Consider the following 25,948-nt stretch of genomic DNA (forward strand, 5'->3'; position numbering starts at 1 on the left):
CGTATAACAAACTGACATCCAGGGCTTTCACAGGGGAGGGTCAGAGCCGTGCTCATGGAGAATTACTCAATAAAGCTTGCAACAAGCTCAACAGTCATCAGAACAAAGTTCACTAAACAAGTGGTGCAAGAAACGGCAAGAAGAGAAGAGTGTATCAGAAAGCTTCAGTGGAGTTAGGAGCAGCACTTCAGGATCACAACGGCCACTATAAGGATTTTATTCAAACACGGTCAGGACAACAGCTTTTCATCTTTTTTTAACAATAAGATGTTGTAGATTTTTTTATTTGTTTTTATTGGGAATTATTATGAAATTTGTGTAGTTTATTAAAGAAAGGGTCTGGTTTACAGATTAGAGTTAATTATGATAGATGTAAACATGGAGGCCTGGACACTTAATAGGGCATGCTCGACCAGAATTGACTTTAGATCGTTTGCCTTTTTTTATTTTTTTGACTGTAAAACGACAATCTTTCAAGCTGCAATGTTCACTCATAGCTACTACTTGCTCCTTCTGGGAGGCCTTTTGGTAATGTAACTCTTTGCAAGTGATGATGTATTGTCTTATAGGTAAAGTCTAATTGCTACACTGTTTAAACCTCCTATCGCAGGTCAATGTGCTCTCAGATGGATTACGCTATGAAGTCCCTCAGCCTTCTGACTCCATCAACCCTCTCCAAGTAAGAGAACTGCTCCGTGGGTTGGACGGGATGGTCAACAATCACCAGTTGATAGTGGTTGAGAAGGTTGAACATTGTGAAGTTTAAGTATTAAGTATCTTTTCTCAGGTGTGTGACAGCCAGCGTCTCAGCCAGCGCCTCCATGACCCAGCAGCTCCTGTCGGGTCGAGCTCCTCGGCCAAAGCCTTACAGGGTCACAAATGCTGACCAAAGCGTGAAGAAGGGCATCATGGCGGACACGCTAGAAGACCTGATGAACAAGGCAAGGAGTGTATGTGTAAAGTGTCGAAAGGGCTGAGCAGTAATTGTGAAATAGTTGAGAGTGGATGACGATCAACCGGTGATTATAATTACCACAGACAGATTGGCCCGTGACTCACTTACTGCTGCGCCATCTGTGAGGCTCATGTTGGTTAAAGTTCACAAGACGGATGTGGACATTTGACTGCTACAATGCTCTATCTTTACATAATGGGCGTTATCTGAATTGCGCCTCCCTGTGCCTGCTCTTCTAGGTCGGTGACTCGTTGGGTGTAGTGTGTGTTAGCGCCCTGGTGCTGGATGAAGACGGCACCGGGGTGGACACAGAGGAGTTCTTCCAGACGCTGCCTGACAACACTGTCCTCATGGTCCTGGAGAAGGGCCACAAGTGGACCCCACGTCCGGTATGATAGTGTTTGACCTTTTTTCACATCAACCAGTAGATGACACTGTTGATCAGCTGCACAGTGTGGTGTTTAACATATTGATTGACCACTTGCATTCAGCCTTTGTTATGCCAGTGATTATTTGATGTTTTGACTGAACAGATATATCTGTTTCTTTTATCAAGCAGTCATGAATATGGATGGTACAGGGGTCTGTAGGCTGAAGAATGATAATTTAAATTTAATCAGCAAATATTGTATCCTCAATCTGAATAGTGGAGGAATATGTCAGTTATTGTGCAAAGTCTAAGCTCGGGGCAAACACCAGAGATTAGTTTCTTTAATCATAATTTTTAGAGAAGAATCAAAGGCTGGGGTAATATTTAAATGGCGTTTCCCCCGAAAGCAATTCATTTCCACAGAAATTGATGCATGTATTGATTTGCATCCCCCTACATGTTTCCTCTGGTGACCTCATGTTGACGTTGCTTCATTGTCATTTGCCTTCCCCATCATTGCTGGCTGGAGCCGCTTCAGTCTGTAATGTCTGCTGGTGGAGCTCAGCGTTATCAATTGGCCCAGTTTGCCGGTCGCAATCACGCCAACAAAATGTGTCTGTGCCCCTTTGACCCAACTTCTGGTTCTGGTCCTGTCGCCTCACAGAACGGCACCTCCAGAGATCAGCTCAGCGTGTACAGGCCACAGCGCCGGACAGATGTGGCCAAGCTGACCTTTGACCTCTACAAAAACAACCCCAAGGATTTCATTGGCTGCCTGAACGTCAAAGCAACCCTGTACGGGACTTATTCTTTGTCGTATGACCTGCGCTGTTATGCTGCCAAAAATATGCTGAAGTGAGTGTCTGTCAAATACCTGAAACCTCATCTCATTATTACGCTTTTGTGTTGAACTATTATGTTATTAATGTTTGTTTCTTCTTCATCTCAAAGCGTTTCTCCGGTGACTTTCCCTAGTTATAGTTTAATCCATTCAGAAATGAAAATTGATCTACTTTAATGACTTTCTAATTCATAAATTACCCAGCAAATCATCACCTTTGCAATGCTATTACCCACTAACAATTCAATTTTTTTCTGGTTCATTTTCTACTTTATAACAGCTGCTTTTCTAACATATCAACTCCAGTTTTTAGTAGTATTCTGTGCACAACCTCTAACATGTAAATTCATATTTTAATGTGAATACCTGTGTGGGAGGACGAGTTGAAATTATCAGATTGCAGAAGAACAAAGGCTAGATTTTACTGAGATTAAATTCATGTTATGTCATCGCTGCTGAGTTCGGCTTGTTTTTAGCGTTGGCACGGAGCTTCAGTCAGAGAGGATTACATTTTGCAGTCTTGTCAAATATGGGTCTTTTGTGCTCACAGTGCAGTGGAAGAGGTTTGTTTCATAGATGTCAGTTTTTTTATGAGATCCAGTTGATGTGAGGTATGATTTTCTCATTTCATGTCAGTCTTTTTCTCTTCAGCTTGTGTAGTTCATTTTCTATGACAATTACTCAAGGCATGACATGTCATTTAACAAAAATAATATTCTCATACCTATATGTATATCTCAAGTTACTCCAATGCTCTGTTTGTGTTTGTGTGTGTCTGTTTAGCTGCTCAGCAGATGGGAATTTGCTAAGTATGACCCCTTTCTTTCTCTGCGCTGTGCTTCCAGGGAGGTTCTGCGATGGACACTCTTCTACATGCAGGCCACGGGACACATCCTGCTGGGCTCCTCCTGCTACATCGAGCAGATGCTGGAGGAGGAGGAGGAACGAGCAGTGAATAGGGAGGTGCTGCCACAGGAAAGCAGGATCAGGCAGCTGCAGAGCATGCTGCTGGGAAAGATATCCCACTGATTATGGACCAGAGCTGACGATGGTGGAGCAAACACCTTGTCCACTCTCAGATTTAGGGCACAATGTAGATGACCACAGACGAAACTGCCGATCTCTATGTGTTCATGTCACAGTTTTCTGTGCAGTTTGCAGACATTTCAGACATGGCAATAGCCTCACAGTCACTTTATTTGTTCTGTTACATTTTTTTGCCCCATATGTACAAGCTAATACCAGAAGTTATTCTTCACAAAAGCACATTTACTCATTACTGTAACTTTTTCCTATGGAGATGAATAAATAAAACTAACCATTTTTATTTTACCGTTCCCAGTCTACATACAGTAGGTCTACAATTGAGCTTATATGTGCAGTGTGAGCCCATTAATCTGTCTTTGTGTGTCTGTGTGGTTCCTGGTCAAAGTCAGTGTAATTGGCAACAGGTCCAGCTGTGTCTCCCACGCTTCCCTAATTGTCCCTGGCCTGCACTGTCCTGTCAGCTGCAGCCTGCCCCTTCCCTCAGAAAATCAGAGGATGAGAACGAAGTTAGAGCAGCTGCAGGGGGCGAGAGGCCGGAAGCACATTATGCTGAGAGAAAAGAGAGATGATGGCATCAGCTGGCGGCAGAAGTGCCACTTTTGCCATCTTGTCGTAAAACGGTGGCAGCAAAAAGCTGAGGACAGATTTTCAACTAAACTGGCGGTCTGATACACCCAGAAAAAGATAAATATCTAAGGTACATATCAGTAGGTCAAGAGTTGGAGACTGACTGTGCGACATAATACTAGTTGATTTATTGTTGGCTAATGTATTGAGGGATGTGGATGTTGTTTAAATGTAATGAGATAATGATTCATGGGATGATTAAAACATTTTCCAACAGTATTTGGTATTGGCTCTTCAACAATTAAATTGCATCTCATGACTGCATGAGCAGCAGTTGCATCCAATGGCAACAACATTAAAGTGATTGTGAACACTGGTCAAGTGCCATTGTTTGCACTGAAATGAGTCATAGGGGTGCATACTGACTGTCTCTTGTGCTTTAATCTACATTTGTTGTGGTTCACAGTATTCCTAATGACACTATTAAAGTGTTTTTGTAGCCGTTCAATTGGCTCCATATTGATTGGTACAATGTCTTGCTCTATTTAACAGGTTTGGTAAGGGGATTGATTTTTCTTTCCCTTCACCATGTTCAGATGCGCCAACTGAAAATACCAAACAATGCTGTTGTCTAGGTTGACTTTGACGTTTGAGTCAAATTTATAGCTTTACTGTAAATTCTGTGGTCATTAGAAGGCACAACCTCTGATCAACTTGTGAACAAAAGGGTTCACTCCACCCACAAAAATAAGCAAGATTGAAACCTGCTGTCACTCACAAAAAATTGACAGTTGAAAAAATTGATTCTTAAAGGAGCACTCCTGACAATTTCAAACTCATGGACAACAATTAAAAATGTATGCAGCAGAAACAAAGATATGCTTTTTTTTATATTTCATACAGGTTTTTCTTTTCATTTATACTTTCTTTATACTTGTGAATTAGGCTAGTAACAGATAATATAGCCTTGAGCAGTCTTAAGCAGAGGTGAGGAGTGGGCTACAGAGGTCTGATAAACTCACTTCTTTGAATCACCACAACTTCATATTTGTGTAATTCATGTGGCTCAGTGGGTGTAGCAGCATGTCGTTTAATCATAAAGTTAACGGTTAGAACCTGGCTGTCGAGGTGATCTTGAGTGAGACAACCACAAATCCTTCCTAGCAGCTCACAGCTACTAAAAAATACCTAGGATAGTTTAAATGCAGATGTCAAATTGCATTCATGTAGCTATGCTGTGACAATTCAAATGAAGTGTACGTTTTCAGACTTATTGTCTTCAGCGCCAATCACTGCCTCACGTGACATCACTTGAGGCAATGTATCCGCAAAGATAGATTACAGCTTTCTTTTTTAATATGTGCATTTAATAATTTCACTATTAATTTGGTGCACAAAAATCATAGTGGGGCTTTAAGTTTCTACCAGTATCACAGCACAGACAAGTTACCTGTGCAACACATTACACATTACACTGTGCAATAATAGTTAAAACAAGTTAAAATAGTTAAAATAGTTTTTTTTCTGTCTGTAAATATAATATTTCAGTTATTGTTGTTTTTCTACTGTTTTTTTTTTTATTATTGCTTATTTATAATACTTTTTTTTTAAATTTTATTTTCATTTTTCATTTTTTTATCTTGTCTTCTTCTACTATGTCTCTTGTGTGCACTTTACTCTACGCTGCTGTAAGCCTGATAAAGGATTATCTTATCTTATTATCTTATCTTATCTTATCTCATCTCATCTCATCTCATCTCATCTCATCTCATCTTATCTTATCTTATCTTATCTTATCTTATCTTATCTTATCTTATCTTATCTTATCTTAAGTTAGGAGTTCTAAACCTTCGATCTGAATGTCCTCCACAGTAGATGCCTCCTCCCTCCTCCACCAGTCAGCTGAAGTCATCCTGGCAGCGGGGTCCTCTGTGGATCCACAGGTCCGTCCTCCCGTCCCACTGAGCTGTGGAGCTGCCGGTGGCCCCTGGTGGAGCTGTTGTTGCTGCTGCTGAGCATGTGCTCCGGTAGTCAACTATTGGCACCGCAGGACATACGGGACGCTCCCCATCAGCACACATGTTGCGGACGTGAGTCGCTGAGCGCACGGCTCCAGCTCGAGAGGTGAGAGTGCAGCTTCGCTACATAGTCAAAGTGTTTTTCACTCTGCAATATAGATGTTTGTTGGTGCCGCCGTTTGTCCGATAAAGACATTTTTAGTGAAAAATTCTAAGCAGCTGGCAGGCAGGCGACCTACCCAGTTTGACAATAATTTAAGTCCATTGAATCATTTCTCTGTGATTCCACACGGTAACACGCCTTCTGTTTGACTTTTTCCTTTGAGCTAGTTGAACTTTTACGCAGCGTATTATTTTAATCCATAACCTTTTCTAGTGGATAATTATCTCAATCTGTACAAACTGGAAACACTATATGTTAATGCATATCATGTCAAACAATATATGTTTATTTCCATGTGAGGAAGGGCAGGCTGCACAGCACAGCACAGCACAGCACAGCACAGCAGCACAGCACAGCACAGCACAGCACAGCACTCTATGTCCTGTCCACGAAATCTCGATTTAGCAGAGGAATCCGGGTTTTATTAAACCCACGGGCTGTATGTGGGAGTAGGTGCTCGACACAGCTCTGAGGCTGTGTTTCTCCCACGCTCCTGAGGGACTCATCCTCACTGCAGTTAGCTGGAAACATCTCACTATGCATACTGTACATTAAAGCCTGATTGTCTGTTTGGATAGTGTTTGCGATGTTTTGCATTTGTGTTTTGTTGTGTGTGCCAAAGGCCTTGGGGGCCAAACATCCCTTAAAATATCTTTAAAAATGCCTTAAACCTCTCGTAATCTATTCTCACTCCCCGTCAGGATTGGTTAGTTGTTAGGTCTATATCTGCCCATCCTTTAGAAGGAATCAAAATACAACTTACATTGAATAAGGTATAATTAAACCTGAATAATTAATTTAAGGGGAGTGTAATAAGCTGAATTTAGTACTTGCCCTTAGTTTGTTCCTTTTAAAGTTACTACAATTATGCACTGTGGATTTTTACCTTAATCTGAAATATGTTAAGGTAAACACTCAAAGGATTCTGTTAACTCCAGGTCTGTCTTGACTTATTTCATCCAAAATGTGGTCTTCAAGTTCCTTTAACCTGTCAATTAACAATTTATCTGATTCCAGTATATCAACTATGATTATTTACTGGATTTCTTAGTTTTCTGTGACTGTGTTTTGGATAACGTTTTTGTTTTGAACTGTTGTTTGGCAAAAACAAGCAATTTCTAGTCATCACTTTGGGTTCTGATAAATGGTAACTGGCTTTTTTTCACTATCTTCTGACATCTTTTAGTCTAAATTATTAATTGAGAAAATAATTACATTGATCACGAAAGTGATTGTTACATTGTTTGAGCACTAATGGTGTTTGGTAAAACCTTTATGGGTTAGACAGACCAGTTAGGCGAACAGTACCAATTAGCTTTGACCGATGTGACAATATGCTGCCCGGCATTTCAGAACTGCAATCTGCCCTCACAGAATCAAATAACATAGATTTACACTCTCATATAATCCACATGCGGTCTGATGCAGTTTTCTCTCTCTGCTGTTCATCACAAGCAACAGTGTTCTTTGTCAGAGAACAACTAAAAAGAGGGATGTACAGAGGGACAAATAAAGATGGTAAAAGTGAAACTAAATGCAGTAAGACACAGCAGGCGAATGGGTAGTAACAGAAGGGGTTGATTGCAACAGTGTGGAGGTGGATGAAAGCAAAGAGAAAAAGGGAGAAGTCTTGATGAAAGCATTTGGGTCTGAGCTATGTCTCCGCCACGCCGTTCGCTGTGGACGGCTTTGATTGTGGACATGAAGGAGGGAAACCAAATCCTGCTGGACTCATGAAGACAGGGAGTGTGTCTGCCTGTGTGTCAATACATCACCATCCCCTCTCTGTCTCACACACAAATGATTAAATTGTCTTCTAATTGCCTCCTTCTGTAGTTAAATAGCCTCCTCGTTTTTCACCAATTGGCTTTCTGTTCAGCATCTGTCATCTGTCAGCTGCAACAGCTTTTTCTCTCTTGTCTCTATTTCTTCTTATTCCCCCACTTTTCTTTTTTCTTCTATTTTTCCCCAAGCTTAGGTTTTTCAATGGTTGGCTATTTGAGGTCCATATTTCAGCTCAGCAATAAATAATTCAGGGTAACAGGACAACACAAAGGTCTTCAGTGAGAGCCTGGATGCTTTGCTCAAACCTGAATTGCCGGTTGTTTGGAGAAGATGTCTTAATAATGGATGTGTAGTGTATTTTGACTGATATGGCAATAGGTGCACTCACTGAGTTATCTCTCAGATTTCTCCTCAGCGGTCACTCAAAGAGATATATACATTAAAGATGAGTCTCCTGCTGAAGAGGCTGACTTTTGCCTGATTTTACTCTCCCTCATATTTTCCCTTAAAGCACTCTCTGTATTTCTCCATATTTCATGGGGTCCTTCTGGCTTTTTCCAGCTGCTCCTCAGCTCCATTATGAAATGAGCCAAAATATTTATGACTTGGACCAAAATGATTATTGGATTGCTGCATTGAAAGTATGGATGCAGCTTTAACAACAGCCACAATTATGGGCAGTAAAAACACTAGACAGAGGGTCAATAAACCAATCATAGTGAAGCAGACCCCTGACCCCTAATCCTGCTCGCGCCCTTGCTAACATACCAGTGAAGGTTGAGAGTGTGCTGACGTAGTATGTGTGTACTTGTTTGTGTTGATCATGAGACAGTGTTGTATTGTCTAGAGCTGGCAACTTATTTTTGAATTAAATCGAGTTTTTAATATTCTGAAAATGCCAAAGCAAGTCAAACAGAATTCAAACAAAAGCAGTTGCTTAGGTTTAGGCAACAAAACCACTGAGTTAGGTTTAGGAAAACATTATTGTTGGGCTTAAAATAAGTATGTATACTACATGTAAAACATTAACTACTTAACTAGGTTCGGAAAACAATGTGCAATCTGAATGGACTGCAGGTACCGCCTCATGCTACCAGTAGTGACAAGGGCACTATAGCAAAATGCAAAAAAATCTTCAGTTTTATACCTAGAGAGGAGTTGAACTAACCTTTTTAAAGGCTGTAATGTCTGATGCTATACAATATACTTACGCTTTAAACGTGAAAGCAATCCAACACCACACACTATACTATAACTATGTTCACACGATCGTCCTCAAAGTTAAGCGTCAAAGTTAATTCCTGACATTGGATATAGTATTACAAAAAGTTTACAAAAACATTTCCACTGAAGTTGGAGATACATCTGTTTACGTGAGTGATATGGTTTAAAGCTCCAGAAGAAGCTAGTAAGTAGACCGTGAGTTGGGATTGTTCTGTTAAATGACCATGTTAAATTTCTACAGTTTGATCATTTCCAAATATGTTGTCTCAGTCCCAGTAGGGCCTCACAATTATGTGCAAGCCCGCTCCCGTTATGTGTCCATAACCATGCATTAAATGGACATATTGACAGTATATAACAATTTATTCGCATTTAGATTGCTCATGACATTTTACATGTTGATGCTAATCTTGAAAATGGTGAACATAATGTCACTGTATTGTTCGTCCTCGTATCTGAAGGTCGGAGTCTTGCCACAAAGAGCTGGCGTGTTAAAGGCAGACAACCAGCTAGAAGTCCGATTCAGTGGGGAATTCTCAATACATTCGTATTTGTTTAACAGTTCATCTACTGGCAGAGAAAATAAAACCTAACATTTACTACACTGTAAAACACTCCAGCTCTGCTCCAGATGAGACTTTCGTCCTCTCTGTATTCATCTCCTGCTACAAGACCACTTAGACTCAGCAGGTGTCCTGTTGTACAACTGTGTTCGTGTGTATGTGTGTGTGCACACAGATTTAGTAATTATCGGCGTGTGTTGCTCTCTCTGGCCGACTGTGCTGAGGATGAGCAGTAGCATGCCAGTGACTTGACCTTTTGTCTCCATCATGACGTGGTGACTGAAGAGAGTGCTCAAATAACAGCTTGACGTCTCAACAGGGAGTCTTTTTACACTCGTGCGCGGACACACATGCTGGTGGGTGTGTACTGCATAGTAGGAGTGTGCAGTATATGTTCCTGTGTTAACTCCAGCCTCTCTATTTTGTCATTACTACCCCCTCACACTGCAGAGTCTCAGACTTCCATTCTGTCCTTTCTATTTTTGTGTATTCTTTGTCCTCAGTAATGTCTTGTTAAATCAACATTCTGCTTTGTGGTGGTCAGCTTAATTTCAAGAACCTGAAGTAGACAAAATCTTTCAACTACACATTGTGACAGCAAGTCTTCTATTGTAGTTTGTTTTCTGTAACAGGCCTACAGTGTCATTATACATACTTTACAATAAATACCCTGACTATTCCCTTTTTTCTTTCCTACCATCAGAGTGTCATACAGTGCATGAAACCGTACATGACAGAAATGTCATACTTTGCTCACAGCATCCCTCGTTTGAGTTGACGGTGTGATTAGATTTTCAGTCACCTTGCTGCATAAGTTTGCATTTCAATGAAGTTAAACTGATTTACTCCTAACCTCTATAATTTTGTGATGTTTATAGAGTTCATGTGAACTCCCATGTGTTATGTGAAGAAAAAAATCATTTGTGAATATGCTTTACTGAGCAAATGTTATCATTCTAACATGATAAAGATTTTTCCAAAATGTGGTCATTATCAGATTGCAGTTAGAACTTGTCATGGTTAGGAATTGAGCGTTTTGTAAGTCCCGCCCCCAATGCTACTCCGTCAAGATGTCAGACCTAACATGGAGCCCACACTGTCACCTACTGCACTCACAGAATAAACATTTAATTTTTTTTTCTTATTTACAAAAAATTGTAAATAAGAAAAATATTTCAGGATGTAAAAACGAATTCTACATTGAAAACCGTTTATAAAGATAAAGACAGAAGCTAAAGTCTCGACATCACAGTGTAAAAGTGAGCCACCGCATCACCTGGTGATCACGACAGACAAAAAAGTCGGTCTTTATTCAATGTTACATTCACTAAAAGCAAAAGCAGCATGTGTTTACATTCAGTATACCTTCAGAAGCTAGCGTAGAATAGAAGTGCTTGTTAATGATGTGCTGACATACTCTGCTAAAGTTAGCGTGACAGGTTTTTACGTACGTAATGTTTCAGAAGAGTATAAGTTCTTCCAGCCTCTTCAGGTTACGAGTATCACAATTACACAACGTATTACCTCGAACAGCTTGAAATCCACCAAACCAGTTTGAAAATGAAGTGAATCTGAAACAATGGCATGAGAGTCTATTGAGCAGAGCTGGGTGTTGTTTGACCCTGTTAGCTGGCCCGTCTGCGTTCGAGGGGCAGGACTTCCTGATGGGTCAATTAACCTACATTCGCATAAAAAATGGTCAAAAAAAAGAGTTCACAATCATCACACTGTCTTATGGAAGTAAAGATGGAGGCCACTTAATTGAGAATTTTATGCCTACATTAACAAGTTGATGTGCATGGAGGCCAGTATATTTGTGAGCAGATGATAATGCGGATGAAGAGAAAGTTGAGCAATAAATGTTTCTTCTGTACGTAGGTGTGTGTGGATGCAGAGTGGGAGCCGGTAGTGGTGGGATCTTGATGTGAGATAAAAAAAGGTACCATTGCAAAAAAGAAGCCCTGTAATGAAAAGATCTGATTCCATGTGATTTGTACTGTTCAGACAAAAAAACTGATCTGAGACACATAGATAGATAGATAGATAGATAGATAGATAGATAGATAGATAGATAGATAGATAGATAGATAGATAGATATTCCTTTATTGATCCCCATGGGGGATATTCGGGTGTTGCAGCAGCTCAAGGACAGAGAAACAGATTGTGCAAGATTAAAAAAATCTGATTTTCGCCACTTTTGCCTGCACTGTGAATGTAGCCAAATATGGTGCACCTAGGTACACATTATACATACAGTATATAATGTATAATATTATACATTATAATAAAATAATATTATACATTATAATACATTTTTCTTAATTCCAGTAATCGCACGCAGTGGTGTCTGGTTCTGCTTTCGTTGACACTGAGAGCAAAAGAGTGAAATATCAAACACATGTTGCTCTATTTGATTAAATCATGATAATTTTTTAGTGTGGTTGATAAAAATATTATATCCTGTTGTAGTCCCATAAAAATACATTTATACTACTACATTGCTACATTAATATTCATGTACCTTTCCACTGCGTTCCTTTTTACTATATATCAGTTTGACAACCTGTTACATCAGCTTGTCTCACAGGAATATCAAGATTATCGTTAATCTTTGTGCTGCTGCTCTTGGGGATTACTGATGTGAGTAGCTGTTCAATTATACATGGTGTACTGTCTCTTGTCACATAGTTTCTGGCTTCCTACATGGAAGGAGATAGTGCTGTGGGGCGTCACTTACATCTGTGTAAAAATGGGTAGTCTTGGATGTGGTGCACCAGTTTGTGAATTAACCCCCTTGCTGAGGCTTTTACTTTTAAAATGAAAAATGACCAATCATGTTATCAGATCAGTCTCTGCTCTCCAATAGTTGTTTTTTCATAAAGCGTTGTGATTTACATTTAGTTTCACATGAACCTGTATTGTTTCACATTTCCCAGAATTAATTTCTGCATACAAAATCACATATTAAACATTGTTAGTCTTTACAGATAAATAGAACTGAAAATAAAAGGAATCAACCGTAGCAAAGATATGACCAAGATTAACATAATTATTTTGTCGAACAACGAAATATGTGGAAAAATCACACAACTTTTTGGTTCTCGACATCATCACCTTGTCATTGCTTTTACAATCGGCTTCATTACATTGTCAGGGTAAATGGTGAAGGTGTTGCTGAGACAAGGCGACCACAGATTAAACGCAAGCTCCTTGATGTGATAATTTCCTGGTTCTCAGTATGTTAGAATCTAGGTGAGTTTATTTCCCCCTGCAAAGCCAGATAATGGTCTTACACACACACGGTTACCTGGAGCACTCCCTGGTGAGCGTCTTCCACTCGCAGGCAACATAATTAGGAAGCCATCTTAAAACCAGCGCCTGGTTTCACACTCCCCTGCCTCTGGCTTACATTAGTTAGCAGGAGGAGTGGAGGCACTTTCTGACGAGGTTTTATCTGGATTCGTAAATACAAAAACGCTTTACAAGACCGAACCAGAACCAACCCTGAGATGACTCCGATACAGGTATTTTCCAAAGTGGGAGAAAATTCTTAATAACCAGCTTGTGGAAGAAGAACAGTGTGAAACAGCACAGTGCTCTCCAGGTTCAGACACGAGGCACGTTGGGTTAAAGCAGGGACATATTGATTGATTTTTCACTCTTCTGCTTCACATGAATGCCCTGTGCAACTCAACCTTTTAATTCACAGTGACTAAACAGAAGTAGAAAACCTACCATTACAAAATAAAATGTATATAAAAAACGTGCAAACTCAGCACAGCTAAACCGTCAATCCCTATATTGCAGTAAAACCTGTGTGTCATTTAGAGCTACATTTCTCATTGACGGCTGTGCTGTTCAACCACCAGATTGCTTTTCCGCTTTTCCTGTGCTAAGCATCCAACCCAGGCAGTCATCATGCTTTTCACTCAGGCAATCATGAGAGTCTTTTGGGACAGAAGCAGCCTGTTGGGTGCTGAAGGCAACCAGGAAACCAGCAGCAGTTATGGTGATGTAGAGTGGAAAAAAAAAGAGCTGCCACCTCTGCACCCTGGGACATCTTGTTTACCACGACTGCTGGCTCAATCTACTTCCTTCCCTTACATTTTCTGTAATCAGTCTCAGCTCTGTAGCAGGCATTCCAGATGTCCTACTTCCAGGTGATGCATGCCCTCTTTTAAACAAGAATCCACTACTTTCCAAATCCCCTGATGTCCCTTTATCCTCAATCCCTCCCAATTCCAGCCTTTAGGGGAAATCAGACAGTCTACTCACGAACGGACCAGATGGAACGTGGGTCAAGCAGAGTGGCTGCAGGGCTGCGCTCATGCGCACATTAAATTCTTCACTGTCTGTTTCTCACTTTACTTTCCCCACTATCCCTCCTTGCATTTTTCTGTACATCCCCATGAGATATCTCTCACAGTTTTAAACTAAACCGTGAATCTGTATCTGCCAACTGCTCCCTTAATAGCTGAAACAGTGCTGTAGAAAATGTAGTAAAGTGTGTCATTTGTTGATCCAATTTTGCTGTTGATCTTAGGGGACTTCCATTTCCTCCCCCATTTGGTTGTTTACAATAACCATGGAGAACAGGAACACATGAAAGTCAATGGACAAGAAGACCGTGTGCCAGTGAATTTGTTTTTGTCTTCCTTATCTTTTCCATGGGAAAGTAACATACTCTCTGTGTTGATGTTTTAACTTTACTACCCTACCATATCTCTGGGACTAGTATGATGTCACCAAAGAGCTCAGTGTCACACACTTCAATACGATCGCACCTGTGCCCTCATTAATCTAGGCTCTTGTAGTGTGGGTTGCCGTGGCAACAGAAACTAGGAGAAAATGAGTCCATCGCTCAAACAAATGTCTGGTTTCCAGCAGTTGGTAGTCGAGAGTTGATCCGTTGTGTTGTTTGTTTCCTTTGCTATTGACTTGTAGGGTCGTCTGCAAATGTTTAATACTGTGTGTGTGATTTTCACCTCTTGATGATTTAAGGGAAAAGATGTCTGTGATTGGATTCATTCGTGTGATTTCCCGCAGGTGCAATCAGTGGCCTCCTGCTAATCAACTGTGTGTTCTTCAAGGTTTTATGGGAATGAACCTACAATTCCTATTTTTTTAAAAATAGGAAAAAAGATCCCTACCAAGGTCCAAATGTTTAAACATAGTGACTGAAACCACTCTCACCATACATTGATCATAATCATAATAAGGCTACCACTGCTAGAAGTTATTTTAAAGAAATTGTTTGGGTAAAATAATTTTGGGAAATGGGCGTATTAGCTTTCTTGCTAAGAGTTTGGTTTGTTTATGTTTGTGCCATATCTATAAAGCTAGTCATAAGGTGATTAGATTTAGCTAGTTTGAAGTAGCTAGCTCAGCTCTGTCAAAACTACATAAACAAATGCATAGACATACACATACCTAGAGATATGTGGGTGTTTCTGTTGGTTGACCAGTAATAATGTTGCTACAGTGAGTTTGTTGATCAACCAGGGGAGGTGCTGCAGATACATTAGACTGTATGTGCTTGGCAGACAGATACATTTTTTTTTTCAAGAAAGAGTTACAGCATGTACTGTAACTCCCCTAAAATCACATTTATATTTTTGTTTGTGTCTGTATTAAACAAACAAGGTTGGTGAACTTTAGAAGTGCTGGTGGACATATTTTTTAACACCACCTGAGTTCAGCTACAAGTGCATCTCCCAAAATGAAGAGCAATGTTTTTAATGTGTGAAATGTGCTTCATTAGAGATTAAATTAGTTGTTTTGGTAGGTTTAACTGTAGTTAAAATTGCCAACCTACTGTACTTGGTTTTTAATCACATGATCTCCCTAAAATCTGCTTTATGATTGATGTTTAGCATTGGTTTATTCTGCAGTTATTCCTTGACCTCCTTCCACAGTATATTTAAGTGAATTAACTCTTCAGATTTGACGCTGATACTAAAATGAATTAAATTAAGTGGTTGTCAGTTTAACCGAAAACCTTCCAACACAGAGTTTTTCTCAGTCACTTTGGCTCACTTTTTAAAAACAGTCTCTCTTGCATGTCTGCAAAATGTATCAACTCACCAAAAACATCACATTCAAGCTTCAAAAGCTAGTTATTGTGTCAGTAAATTGGCCAATGCCACTAAAATGAAAAGTTGTTTTATCCTCTTGTATGGTCCCAGTAGTTTACTGGGAAAAGACAGTACTGTAGTTCACAGAAAAAAATATGCACATTTGTATGTTCACAGTTAAACATATTTGTGTAGCAATGTGTTACATGTAACGTATAGTGTAATAATTGCACATTATTCATATTTATGGAATACACAAGTATGTCTGTCTGACAGATTTTGATAACTCAATATCTAATTTTGCATGTGCAAATTATCAAAGAATGTTAAGAAGTTGTGAAGAGTTTTTGACAATTTCAATAAGAATCAACTCATCAGCTTTTATGAGCAACCATGTGCGAGATGTTATTGTGCAAATTATAGCCAATTCTTCTAACTCTTCTGTGATTGTGTCAAAACATTTGCTTGAATGAATGAGAAAATTCAAATCTCTTGTGAACAATAAACTAATTGCTCAGGAATTTGAAAGTGAAATTTCTACGTTTTGAGCAACAGCAAATGCAAAAAAAATATTTAATAAATATTCTTCTTTGGCGTTAGAGGTTTTTCAATATTTACGTGGTCTGCTACAGCTGGCAGACCAGCGATCATAACCAATGTTATGTAAATTGCTGACTGTGGTCTGATTACTTATCTTCATACAAATGCCCCTTCCCAAGAGCTCCAGTACAAATTGTTGATGGCCTGTTGTAGCGGCCTGACGTTCTGACAGCTTGTGTGCAGGTCTCAGTCTGTGGCTGAGCCAAAACAGTAATCAGAGATACTGAAAGGATACAGATTGATGGCTGGCTTGATGGCATAATGCAGCACCTGTTCAATCTGCAGACGCTGGGGTTGATAAATGTCTATTTATAACAATTGATCACCAGGTAGGTAGGTACGTTGGTAGATAGATAGATAGATAGATAGATAGATAGATAGATAGATAGATAGATAGATAGATAGATAGATAGATAGATAGATAGATAGATAGATAGAAAGTTAGACAACGTGGGTTATGATCTCTATGTTATGACCTTTCTTTCCAAGGTAATGTTGAGTTGTCTGACATGCTATGAGAGAGTAAATGTGTTTTGAGTTTCTCCTACCCAGTTCATTTCTCATCTGTCTGGTTTGTGTTCCTGTCTACCCAGCGCTGTCAACAAGCTGTTATTCATCCCTGCATCATGGAGGCTCAGTCCGATGCATCATGGGAGCTCATCAACGGTGTGACATATACAATATATGAGGCCTGAGAGGTTGTCATGGAGACTAACAGCTACACCTCAGGTCTAGCCACCACTGACTGGACTGGGACGGTGGCCGGCCTGGAGGGAATGGGACTTCTTCAGGAGCAGGGAGGAGGGGGCTTGCCCAGTGGCCCGGCGTCCTGGTACACGCCGTACTCGCTGTCCTTCCAAGTGTCACTCACCGCCTTCCTCATGCTGGAGCTGGTGTTGGGTTTCAGCAGCAACCTGACTGTGCTGGTGCTCTACTGCTCTCAATCCAATTTAGTGGACTCGGTGAGCAATATGGTGACTGTGAATCTGCATGTGCTGGATGTGGCAGTGTGTGTGCTGTGTCTGCCCCTCACTCTGGTGGTTGTACTGCTTCCTCCAGGACCAAACATGCCCCTGCTCTGCTGCTTCCACGAGGCCGGTGTATCCTTTGCAAGCATAGCCACAGCCATCAACATCCTGGTCATCAGCTTGGACCGATATGACATCTCAGTGCGACCAGCCAACAGGTTGCTGACCACACGTAGAGCAACGCTGCTCCTTGCTGCAGTTTGGATCACCTCGGTAGCTGTTTGTTTTATCCCATTCTTGGAGGTGCAGTGGTCCAGTGGAGAAGGAGCTGAGGAAAGAGGGCAGGTGACATCCTTGTCGTTGTCCACACATGGTGTCAGTGCTGCAGTGGTGCCAGCGTGGCGTAACCAGACACTGCTGTGCTTCGGCGGGCAGGGCTTCCACACAGGTGTGGCTATGTACTATCACCTTATTCTGCAGGTGCCCATCTTCTTCACCACAGTGGCAGTCATGCTCTTTACCTACTCCAGAATACTGAGAGCTTTAAACATCCGCATTGGCTCCCACATGAAGAAGGGCCAGCGGTTCAGGGACACCTCTTGCAGGGGGACCCACAGGAGAGAGAAGAAAAAGAAGGCGGCGCTCAGAACCAATGATGGGGGGCAGGTAGTAGGGGAGCGATGCACCACAGATTGTACCAAACAGCTCTGCCACCCTCCCCTAATTCCTTCCCCCTCCCCCACAGCCACAGCCACCTCACCCCCTGCCCTGTCCTCCGCCCCACTCGTCGCCTCTGACACAGGTGCTGCGACCGCCATGCCCCCCACCCTGGGCGTCCAGGCCTCCGTGTCTGCCATCATTGCCCTGAGAAGGGCAGTGCGGCGACACAGGGATCGGCGAGAGCGACAGAGGCGGGTGTTCAGGATGTCCCTCATCATTATCACCACGTTCCTGGGCTGCTGGGCTCCCCTCTCTGTGACCAACATACTAATCTTGGGTATAGGCCCCAGTGACGCCCTGGTCAGCCTACGCCTCTGGTTCATAGCCCTGGCGTACGGCACCACCGTCTCCCACCCTCTGCTCTACGCCTTCACCCGACAGAAGCTGCGCCGTGCCCTCCGTGCTAAGGTCAAGAAAAGGGTGGTGTCCCTGCTCCAGGTAGACCCCTCACCAGGGGGCACGGTCATACACAACTCCTGGGTAGAGAACAAAAAAACCAGCCGGCAAGTGCGGCTGGAAGCAAGCAAAGGTACTGGCCGCTGCCTGGCAGAGGTCCTGTGAGACTGAATCACATCGGCCATGTTAGTTATTAGTAGAAACTAAAGATAGAGTCACAGGTGTGTTAAATTATGAAACTCACTGGTGCATGAAGCCAGTGTAAGAAATGTGAAAAACACATTTCCACCTCTGGGAGATGTTTTAATATTTCCACCAAGCCCATGCTAAACATTCGTCTCAGGCAGCAGGGAGAGCAGGATGCTGTTGACACAAAGCCTCTGCGGCTGAAGAAAATCATACAACAACACACACACACACACACACACACACACACACACACACACACACACACACACACACACACACACACACACACACACACACACACACACACACACACACACACACACACACACACGTGTATATAATTTGCACTCTGTCGAATAGTGAAGTCTGTTTACATATGGAGTTGTATGATAGAGCGTTCTCATAGTGATGCTTACCTAACTGCTCCAAAGAATGTGTTTAGCCAGCAGATGATCTGGTCTGCCAGTCACTCGAATGCTCCAAGGCAGCTTTTAAAAAAAGGATTTGATACACTTTGAACAAATATATATACTCAAAAAACTCTTTGAATGTATTTGATATTGTCTCTGTCTTAGTTCTGCTCTGATGGTATGATGCCTATTCTGAACTCAAAGGGGAACAAGTTTGAGATTTACCAGCAAGTAACCGTGATGGCATGAGGAGCAGATGTAAATGTGCCAGGGTGTGCAGTTTTGCTTAAAGTAGTTATTCAACGGTCAATGTTACAGTGTTTATAAGAAATCTTGCAAAGCTCTTTTGTATAAATGCAACTCTTTGAACTCCAAAATTTGTATCAAATGGTGTAATGTCTTGATGTTTTGCATATACTGCTTGGAGAAGGTAGGTACATTGATTGAAGTCCTAGTTTGACATTTTGGGAAATAGGCTCATTGGCTTCTTGCAGAGAATTAGATGAGAAGATTGATACCTCTGTTACACATGAGAGTGCTAACAAACTTCTCATCTAACTCTCGGCATGAAAGTCAACAAGCCTCTTTCCCAAAATGTCTAGCTAGTCCTTTAAATAGTAAAAAAAGAAATTTATTTTATTAAATTAAATGTTGGCAGGCTTATGGGTAAAGTCTGCTGGCTGTGCTGAATTAGCTAGTTGGGATGACGCTGTAAAATGGACAGGTGATGGACCAAATAAGATAAACACCTTTCAATATAATGCAGTCTCATCACAAAATCGACAATCTCAAAAGTAATCACTGAGTTCAATCAACACCTCTTTGAAACTTTCTCAATAAAAACTGAATACTTACAGCCTTAAGAAAAGTAGTATTTATTGTCGGTCTATTGTTTTGGATTGCATTATATTTAATATTGTTTTGGCATGCTAAAAGCATGCAGTTCTCTTTTGTAATAGCATTCATGTACATGTTGTAAATACTGACCAGATCAAGATGCATGTAATCTACAATACAAGTCACTTGGTCTGTATGTGATTATAGACTTTATTAGATTGAGAGGAGTGTTTCAGTTGCAGCTGGCTCTTCCAATCATGTGGTCCCATGGGTCAACTCACCCTTAGTGTACAGCAAACACAAGAGAGTAACTACAGCCGGGCACTGACAGACTGTGGGGGTCTTAATAAGATTTGTGTTTCCTGCTGATTTTGTTCTACCTGCGCGTGTGTTCACTTCTCTGATGCTGTATTCACACTGTGGCCATGTGGTTTCTCTCACACACACAATGCATTCTTGAATGTAAACATGAAAAAATATATAGATTATATTGTATGTACACCAAGAATATGCTATCTTTACAGGTTTTCTTCATGGTGTTCTCATGTGAATGTATCACCATGCAATGTTGAATTATATCAATAAATATGAAATACTGAGGTTCGGATTTCCTGCCTTTGTCCCGTGCTCATGTCCGTAATAATTAATGTATGCTGTCTGCTATGAGTTTGTGGAATGCCAAAGAGGTTGGCTACTGAAAAATTAGTATCCAAAACAAACATTGTTTCTGTCTATAAAGCCCTGGCCTCGGATATAGCTGTGACAACTGTTTTTCCCCTTACAAGGAGACCTGCTGTGAGGAGAACAGCATAAGAACTATGTACACCAGTGTCCATATACCTCACATGATTATTCTCTTGTTACCAGAAGGGACACACATGGTGATATACTGCTGAGCCAAAGAACGCCAAGTCCTATCGGACACATGCGTACATTGTTGCAATAAATAAATGTATTCTTGTGTTCATCATTTATTGATATTCTCTGTGATCTTTGTTGGATGGGGACGGCATGTTGCATATGATATCTCGTTTATGCCTCTATAACAATTACTAAGCAGCCAATAATAAAAGTGAGTAGGTGGTGAAATTTTTATGTGTTAATTTTAGCATTGTCTTGTTCCTGTTGGCATGGTGAAATCAAACTACACTGTTGAATTGGTTTTATGATGAGAAAACCATCCTTTACTGTTTCTAGTGGGTGCATCCATGTTCCAACGGGTGCCCTCAGTAGGCACCGAGCACCTCCAGTACCTGCCAGTGTTCATGTCCTGCTCCTCCCAGTGAGCTGTACTCTACAGATTTAGTTGAAAAGCTACCAACATGCTGTTTGAAATCTTTGCGTGGGCTTTGTGTTGCGTGGGAGGGAGGTGATACAGACCTCTGCAGTATGGGTGAAAGAAGGTCAACCATGTGGGATGAAGCCTGCAGGGCAAAGTAATTCAGCACCACTTAAACCTAGCAAGAACCGCCAGGCCACTGCTACCACTTTTGATGATTTTGATATTTCTTTGGTTTAAGTCGAAAAACATTTAAATGATGAAAAAAATTAATTTTATGATACATTCAGGTCAAGTCCAGAGAGACCTCTGCGGTTATTATCTAGCATTGCACCTTATGCCTGTGCAAGTTGAAATTGCTCAGCTGAGTATTGGACTAAAACATTTTAGAGTTGGAGGCCATGTAAGTCATTGTGTAACTGTATTCAGAGTAAAGACAACCGTTTTAAAGGTTTTAAAGTTTTTTTTGTCTGTAATTTTTGTAGATACGACTTACACAAATAGATGTAGATAGTGAAATACTTGTGGATTGTGGGACACATTTGTAGACCCTCTTCTGTGGGTTACAAATATTAAAATCCACTAAAAACATCCTTAAATGACAGGCAAGGCTAAAGAAAAGCAAACACAACTGTCAAACAGGCCTTTAATTCTTACTGCAGCTTGTTAATCAACAAATTAACTCAGTGGTCATTTATTGTTGTAAACAGTCCACAGCAAAACCTTGATTTATAAATAAATAAAAAAATCAGAGTAGAGATTGAACAGCCAAATTCCTAGAGAGAGAACTGAGTATTGAGCTGTAAGGTCACATGTGCAGATGTCTCATTGTTAAATGATACAAACATTACGAGAGAAGCACAAGATCTACTAGTAGAGGTCATGTGAGGTATTTGCTGGGAAAAATTGCTTCACAAGACTTTAAAGAACTTTAGGGCGGAGCTCACTCAAGCAAATCTCCCAACCTCACTTGATGTCCAAAACTGGAAGTCTGTCAAGACCTGAGAACAAGAAAATCAGTCAAAAAGAAGATGAGGAACCATGTGGGGTTAATGATTGTTGTTCATGTAACAATATAGGACCTAAAAAAAGAAAGAACAAGGAAGATTCCTTTTTCTTTTCTTTGTAAATGTATTGGCATTACAATGGGATAAATCCATGAATTATTAATCCATTTATGAATAAGATAACATTTGTAATAAACACCTTTAGATAAATCCCCTTATTGTGTTGTTGCTGTGAATACATCTCTGTTCCAGGAACAAATACGATGGGCAATGTTTGCATTCTTTGCATGGCTTGCTTGTATAGTATGCTGATTTTACAACAGCAATGCATTTTTACAGCGAGTGGTTGAAGGGTACATCTAGTGCTGAGAGGGAGCGGGGAAACCCCACTGTGAGGCGAACAGCATGATGATAATGTCCAGTACTGTGCATTAGAAGCTCATATGATGATGCATTAGCTGAAGGCGCCACTGGCTGGATGACTTTAGACACCATAAAAAGCTGTTATAATAAACTGTATCACTGCTCAAATAACAACAGCTCAGACTGCTAGACCTTTCAGTGGTTAGCGAAGATGCCTACAAATATTATTAGGGTATATCTGCCCACGGTTCAACAGCTGCCATACATGCTGCATCTGTAATGGCTCTGGCATCATGACTGACCTCTTCCATCATGGACTTCATGATCCCTTGCTGTCTGGTAAAATGTGCGGCAGCATCTATAATAATCTATAATCTGCCAAATTTCTGTCAACAACCTGAGATTTGAACTTTATAATATGAAGATCCTAACTTGCAAAAGGACAGATAGAGGTCAACGTAGGCTTTACTAAATTTAGCTTTTACAATAGACGTTCATTTTCACTTCTTTAGAAATGTGTACAGCACTTAAATCAAGTCAAACTTTAACATTATCATGTTTGACCCTATGTGCACTGCACCGGCATCTGTATTGCTTTACCCAGAATGTACCATACATGTGTACATCATATCACATTACACTGCAAGAGCAACTTGAAAATATAAGAGGGAATTTGTTCCTTTAATTAAGGAAAACGTTTTGTACACATAAGCTCTAAATGCTTAAAGTATTTGTTATAAATCATGAGGGTAAAAACAAAACATCTTGTGTCTGTCAATATATTGTCCAATATCAGGTGCTAGACTGGCCCCTAGTGGATTAAGTCATGAATTACAAATGCTTTAATGTCATCCGCCGAAATAGCTCAGTTGGGAGAGCGTTAGACTGAAGATCTAAAGGTCCCTGGTTCGATCCCGGGTTTCGGCAAAGGATTGTTACGTTTTGAATGTAAAAGGGAAAATGAATGTGTTTGATTCATAGACTGTATTTAGGAATCCGGTGCTGTTGGATGCCGCAAGTTGCCAAACCTGTCGATAAACCAGTTCACCCACCTGACCCATCGCAGGTCTGTGAAATAAGATTTGGCTCTGTTGTATTTTGCTTTCAACTTCCATCTCAAATTCATCCTAAAAATTAAGTTTCATCCTCCCCGATCTTAGTTCTTTTTAAAAGAAATGCTGCTTAACTAATTGACACTCCCAGTGAGTCCCCGGCTGCAGTGACGTGCGAAGATAAAACGGAGCGTTCCAGACATTTTGTTTGGTTCAGCTTTTATTTATTTATCCATGCATTAAATTATTTATTTACATATTTCTTTCATCATTTATTTGTTCTTTTATTTATTTATATTAGCATTGATTTTAGCATTTATACATTTCTATATTTATTCAATCATCGATTTGTTTTTATTTATTTATTCCTTCATTTATTGAAACATTTATTTGTGCATTTATGTATTCAATGATCATTAAGTAATTTTTGAAAGTTTGACTATACTCAAAGCAGGGTATTATTTATTATTTTTGTGAATGGAGGTTATTATTACTTATATATTTATTAGTTTTCAGAGGAGGAGATTTCCTTGGATTACACACAGCAGTAGTACATTTAACCGCCAGCAGATGGCAGGACTAATGAAGACCGCAAGACACTAATAATAACTGAAGTATATTGATTATTGCACCTGCATACACTGTGCAGGCAGAAGTAGCTCAGTTATCCTGGAAAGGTGGTAGCATGCTGAGGTGCATCCAGATCGACGATCACACATATAATACACACCGCTGTGAGGTTGGCAAATGAGCAAATGCATTTGAGCCCTTTGATACTTTGTTTTCATATTGTTAGAATGCACATAGGGATTGTTAGAGTGCACATCTGTCAACTGTCATCTGTTTCAATCATTAGTGGGATTGAAACTCTGCATGAGTCGATTGCATTTTAAATGGCACAACTTTAGGTCAGGTTCTAGGGGCCTTCGTAATTAAGGATTCTACTTGTTTTGGTTGCTGTGCGTGAATGAAAGTGTGTTGTGTGTTCTTATAGGCTATGCGAACATTTGACCGGAGGAATAAGTGAAGAGTCAACAACTCAAGGTAACAACAGAAAATGATACACATTTGAGCCAGGTACAGTATATAGTTTCATATTAAACAAGCAGGATATGAAGCAGCTGATATAATGCTAGTATAAATAAAGTATATTAATTAGATGGCTGTGTATAAATGTATTTGCATATGCACGTAATAAATAAGTAGCCTAACAGAGACAAACATCGCTCAATATAATTTCAATATGTTTCTGTTGTTCATTGGTGCAAAATAAGCACTTATGCAACAAAGCAAACAAACTTAGTTCAGGGCACATTGCATTAAGCTCATGCCAAGAGAGCCTCAGCAGGACTGCAGCAGGTTACTGGGACCTCCTGTGCTACACCATCTCTCAGCTGTTCTCACCTGTCTGAGTGCCAGCCGAGGCGTGTAGAGGCAGGAGAGCCTCGGTCCAAGAGAGCAGGTCCAGGCCCCGGGGCCCCAAACAGGTCAGGGGATTTGCGTCATTCCCATTCAAACCTGAATGAATGACCAACCGGCTCTCTATGCCGTGTGTGCTAATCAGAGGTGCATTGACGATGAACGGACTGAAAACTGGGTTCAGATGAACTAACAATGGCGAAGATTGGCAGGAGGGGACAGAAAAGGTGTAAAATGTCCTGTTGAGCTGCAGGGTTGTGAAGAAACGATTGTGTGTGCGTGCGGTACAGCTTGTTCCTGTTACTTGTTTCTTTCAGAATGAGAGCTTTAAAAGTGGCCATAATAAGATCAGCTAATACTTGATTGATTTTTAGGGGGCATAAACACAGCAGCATAAACATATTTTCCCTCAAAATAAGGTTGTTGTTTTATTTCATTGCAGTTATGTAATGTTGCCTGCCTTTGAAACACACTGTGCCACTGTGTTTGTGTGTTTGAGGGGGATGATGCTGGGCTTACTTCAATGCACCCCTCAAATCACATTTGCAGGACAGAGATTACTAACTGATTAGGAGCCTTTATTTTTAATGGATGTTCTACTTTCTCATTTATTACTATGTAATTTATTTCTGATGGTTATGCAAGATCTCTCTCTCTCTCTCTCTCTCTCTCTCTCTTTCTCTTTTCGATTGGGCTTGCACTGAGTGTTTCCACAACTGTAGTTTGGTTTCCTGATGGCTTTGTTCCCACTGCTTTTGGAGACTTACAAAAAAAACGCCTTAAGATGCCTGTCAAGCTCTAAACCAGTTTAATTAGATGTTTGAATGAAATCTGCAGGTGGAGAACAGTCCAGACGGACGGACGGATGCATGGTTGCGGGGAGAGGATGTTTTTGCTCTCATTAATCCAAACTCTATTCAGTCTAATTCCACTTCCAAGCAGCTCCCACAGACACCGTGGTCAATCTGGCATTGCTTGATGGCTTGCATAACTTCTACACAGCAAACTTTCCCCCCTGTTACAGCATCACTCTCTGCAGGGCCAGGCGATCCCTCTTACAAAACCAGAGAGCTTATGCTCCCTGTCAGGACGCTCTCTGC

The 25,948-nt window shown here is 40.7% G+C and overlaps 2 protein-coding genes and 1 non-coding gene across 3 annotated transcripts; all 3 read left to right on the forward strand.

Annotated features, from left to right (window-relative positions):
- Positions 1–119: 119 nt before the first annotated feature.
- cidec (cell death inducing DFFA like effector c) lies at positions 120–4,288 on the forward strand. The gene is made up of 6 exons (XM_054617168.1): positions 120–229; positions 611–679; positions 788–941; positions 1,195–1,344; positions 1,990–2,180; positions 3,012–4,288. Exons 2-6 carry the CDS (start codon positions 615–617, stop codon positions 3,193–3,195), a joined length of 744 nt encoding a protein of 247 aa, XP_054473143.1. The 5' UTR covers positions 120–229; positions 611–614; the 3' UTR covers positions 3,196–4,288.
- Positions 4,289–16,912: 12,624 nt separating this feature from the next.
- Positions 16,913–18,457, forward strand: LOC129106280 (G-protein coupled receptor 22-like). Its single transcript, XM_054617663.1, has one exon. The coding sequence runs from the start codon at positions 16,913–16,915 to the stop codon at positions 18,455–18,457; it is 1,545 nt and encodes a 514-aa protein (XP_054473638.1).
- Positions 18,458–23,231: 4,774 nt separating this feature from the next.
- On the forward strand, positions 23,232–23,304 carry trnaf-gaa (transfer RNA phenylalanine (anticodon GAA)). Its single transcript has one exon. It is a non-coding gene; the product is annotated as a tRNA-Phe (tRNA).
- Positions 23,305–25,948: the final 2,644 nt, after the last annotated feature.

The sequence above is a fragment of the Anoplopoma fimbria genome, chromosome 17 (genome assembly GCF_027596085.1).
Source record: "Anoplopoma fimbria isolate UVic2021 breed Golden Eagle Sablefish chromosome 17, Afim_UVic_2022, whole genome shotgun sequence".
In the NCBI taxonomy this organism is placed as follows: Eukaryota; Metazoa; Chordata; class Actinopteri; order Perciformes; family Anoplopomatidae; genus Anoplopoma; species Anoplopoma fimbria.

What these genes read in the sequence shown, in the direction of transcription:
- cidec (XM_054617168.1), top strand. Translation starts at nt 615, where the DNA reads ATGTGCTCTCAGATGGATTACGCTATGAAGTCCCTCAGCCTTCTGACT. An exon ending in TAGAAGACCTGATGAACAAG is followed by an intron (nt 942 to 1,194) that starts GCAAGGAGTGTA and finishes CTGCTCTTCTAG; the next exon opens with GTCGGTGACTCGTTGGGTGT. An exon ending in GCTGCCAAAAATATGCTGAA is followed by an intron (nt 2,181 to 3,011) that starts GTGAGTGTCTGT and finishes CTGTGCTTCCAG; the next exon opens with GGAGGTTCTGCGATGGACAC.
- LOC129106280 (XM_054617663.1), top strand. Translation starts at nt 16,913, where the DNA reads ATGGAGACTAACAGCTACACCTCAGGTCTAGCCACCACTGACTGGACT.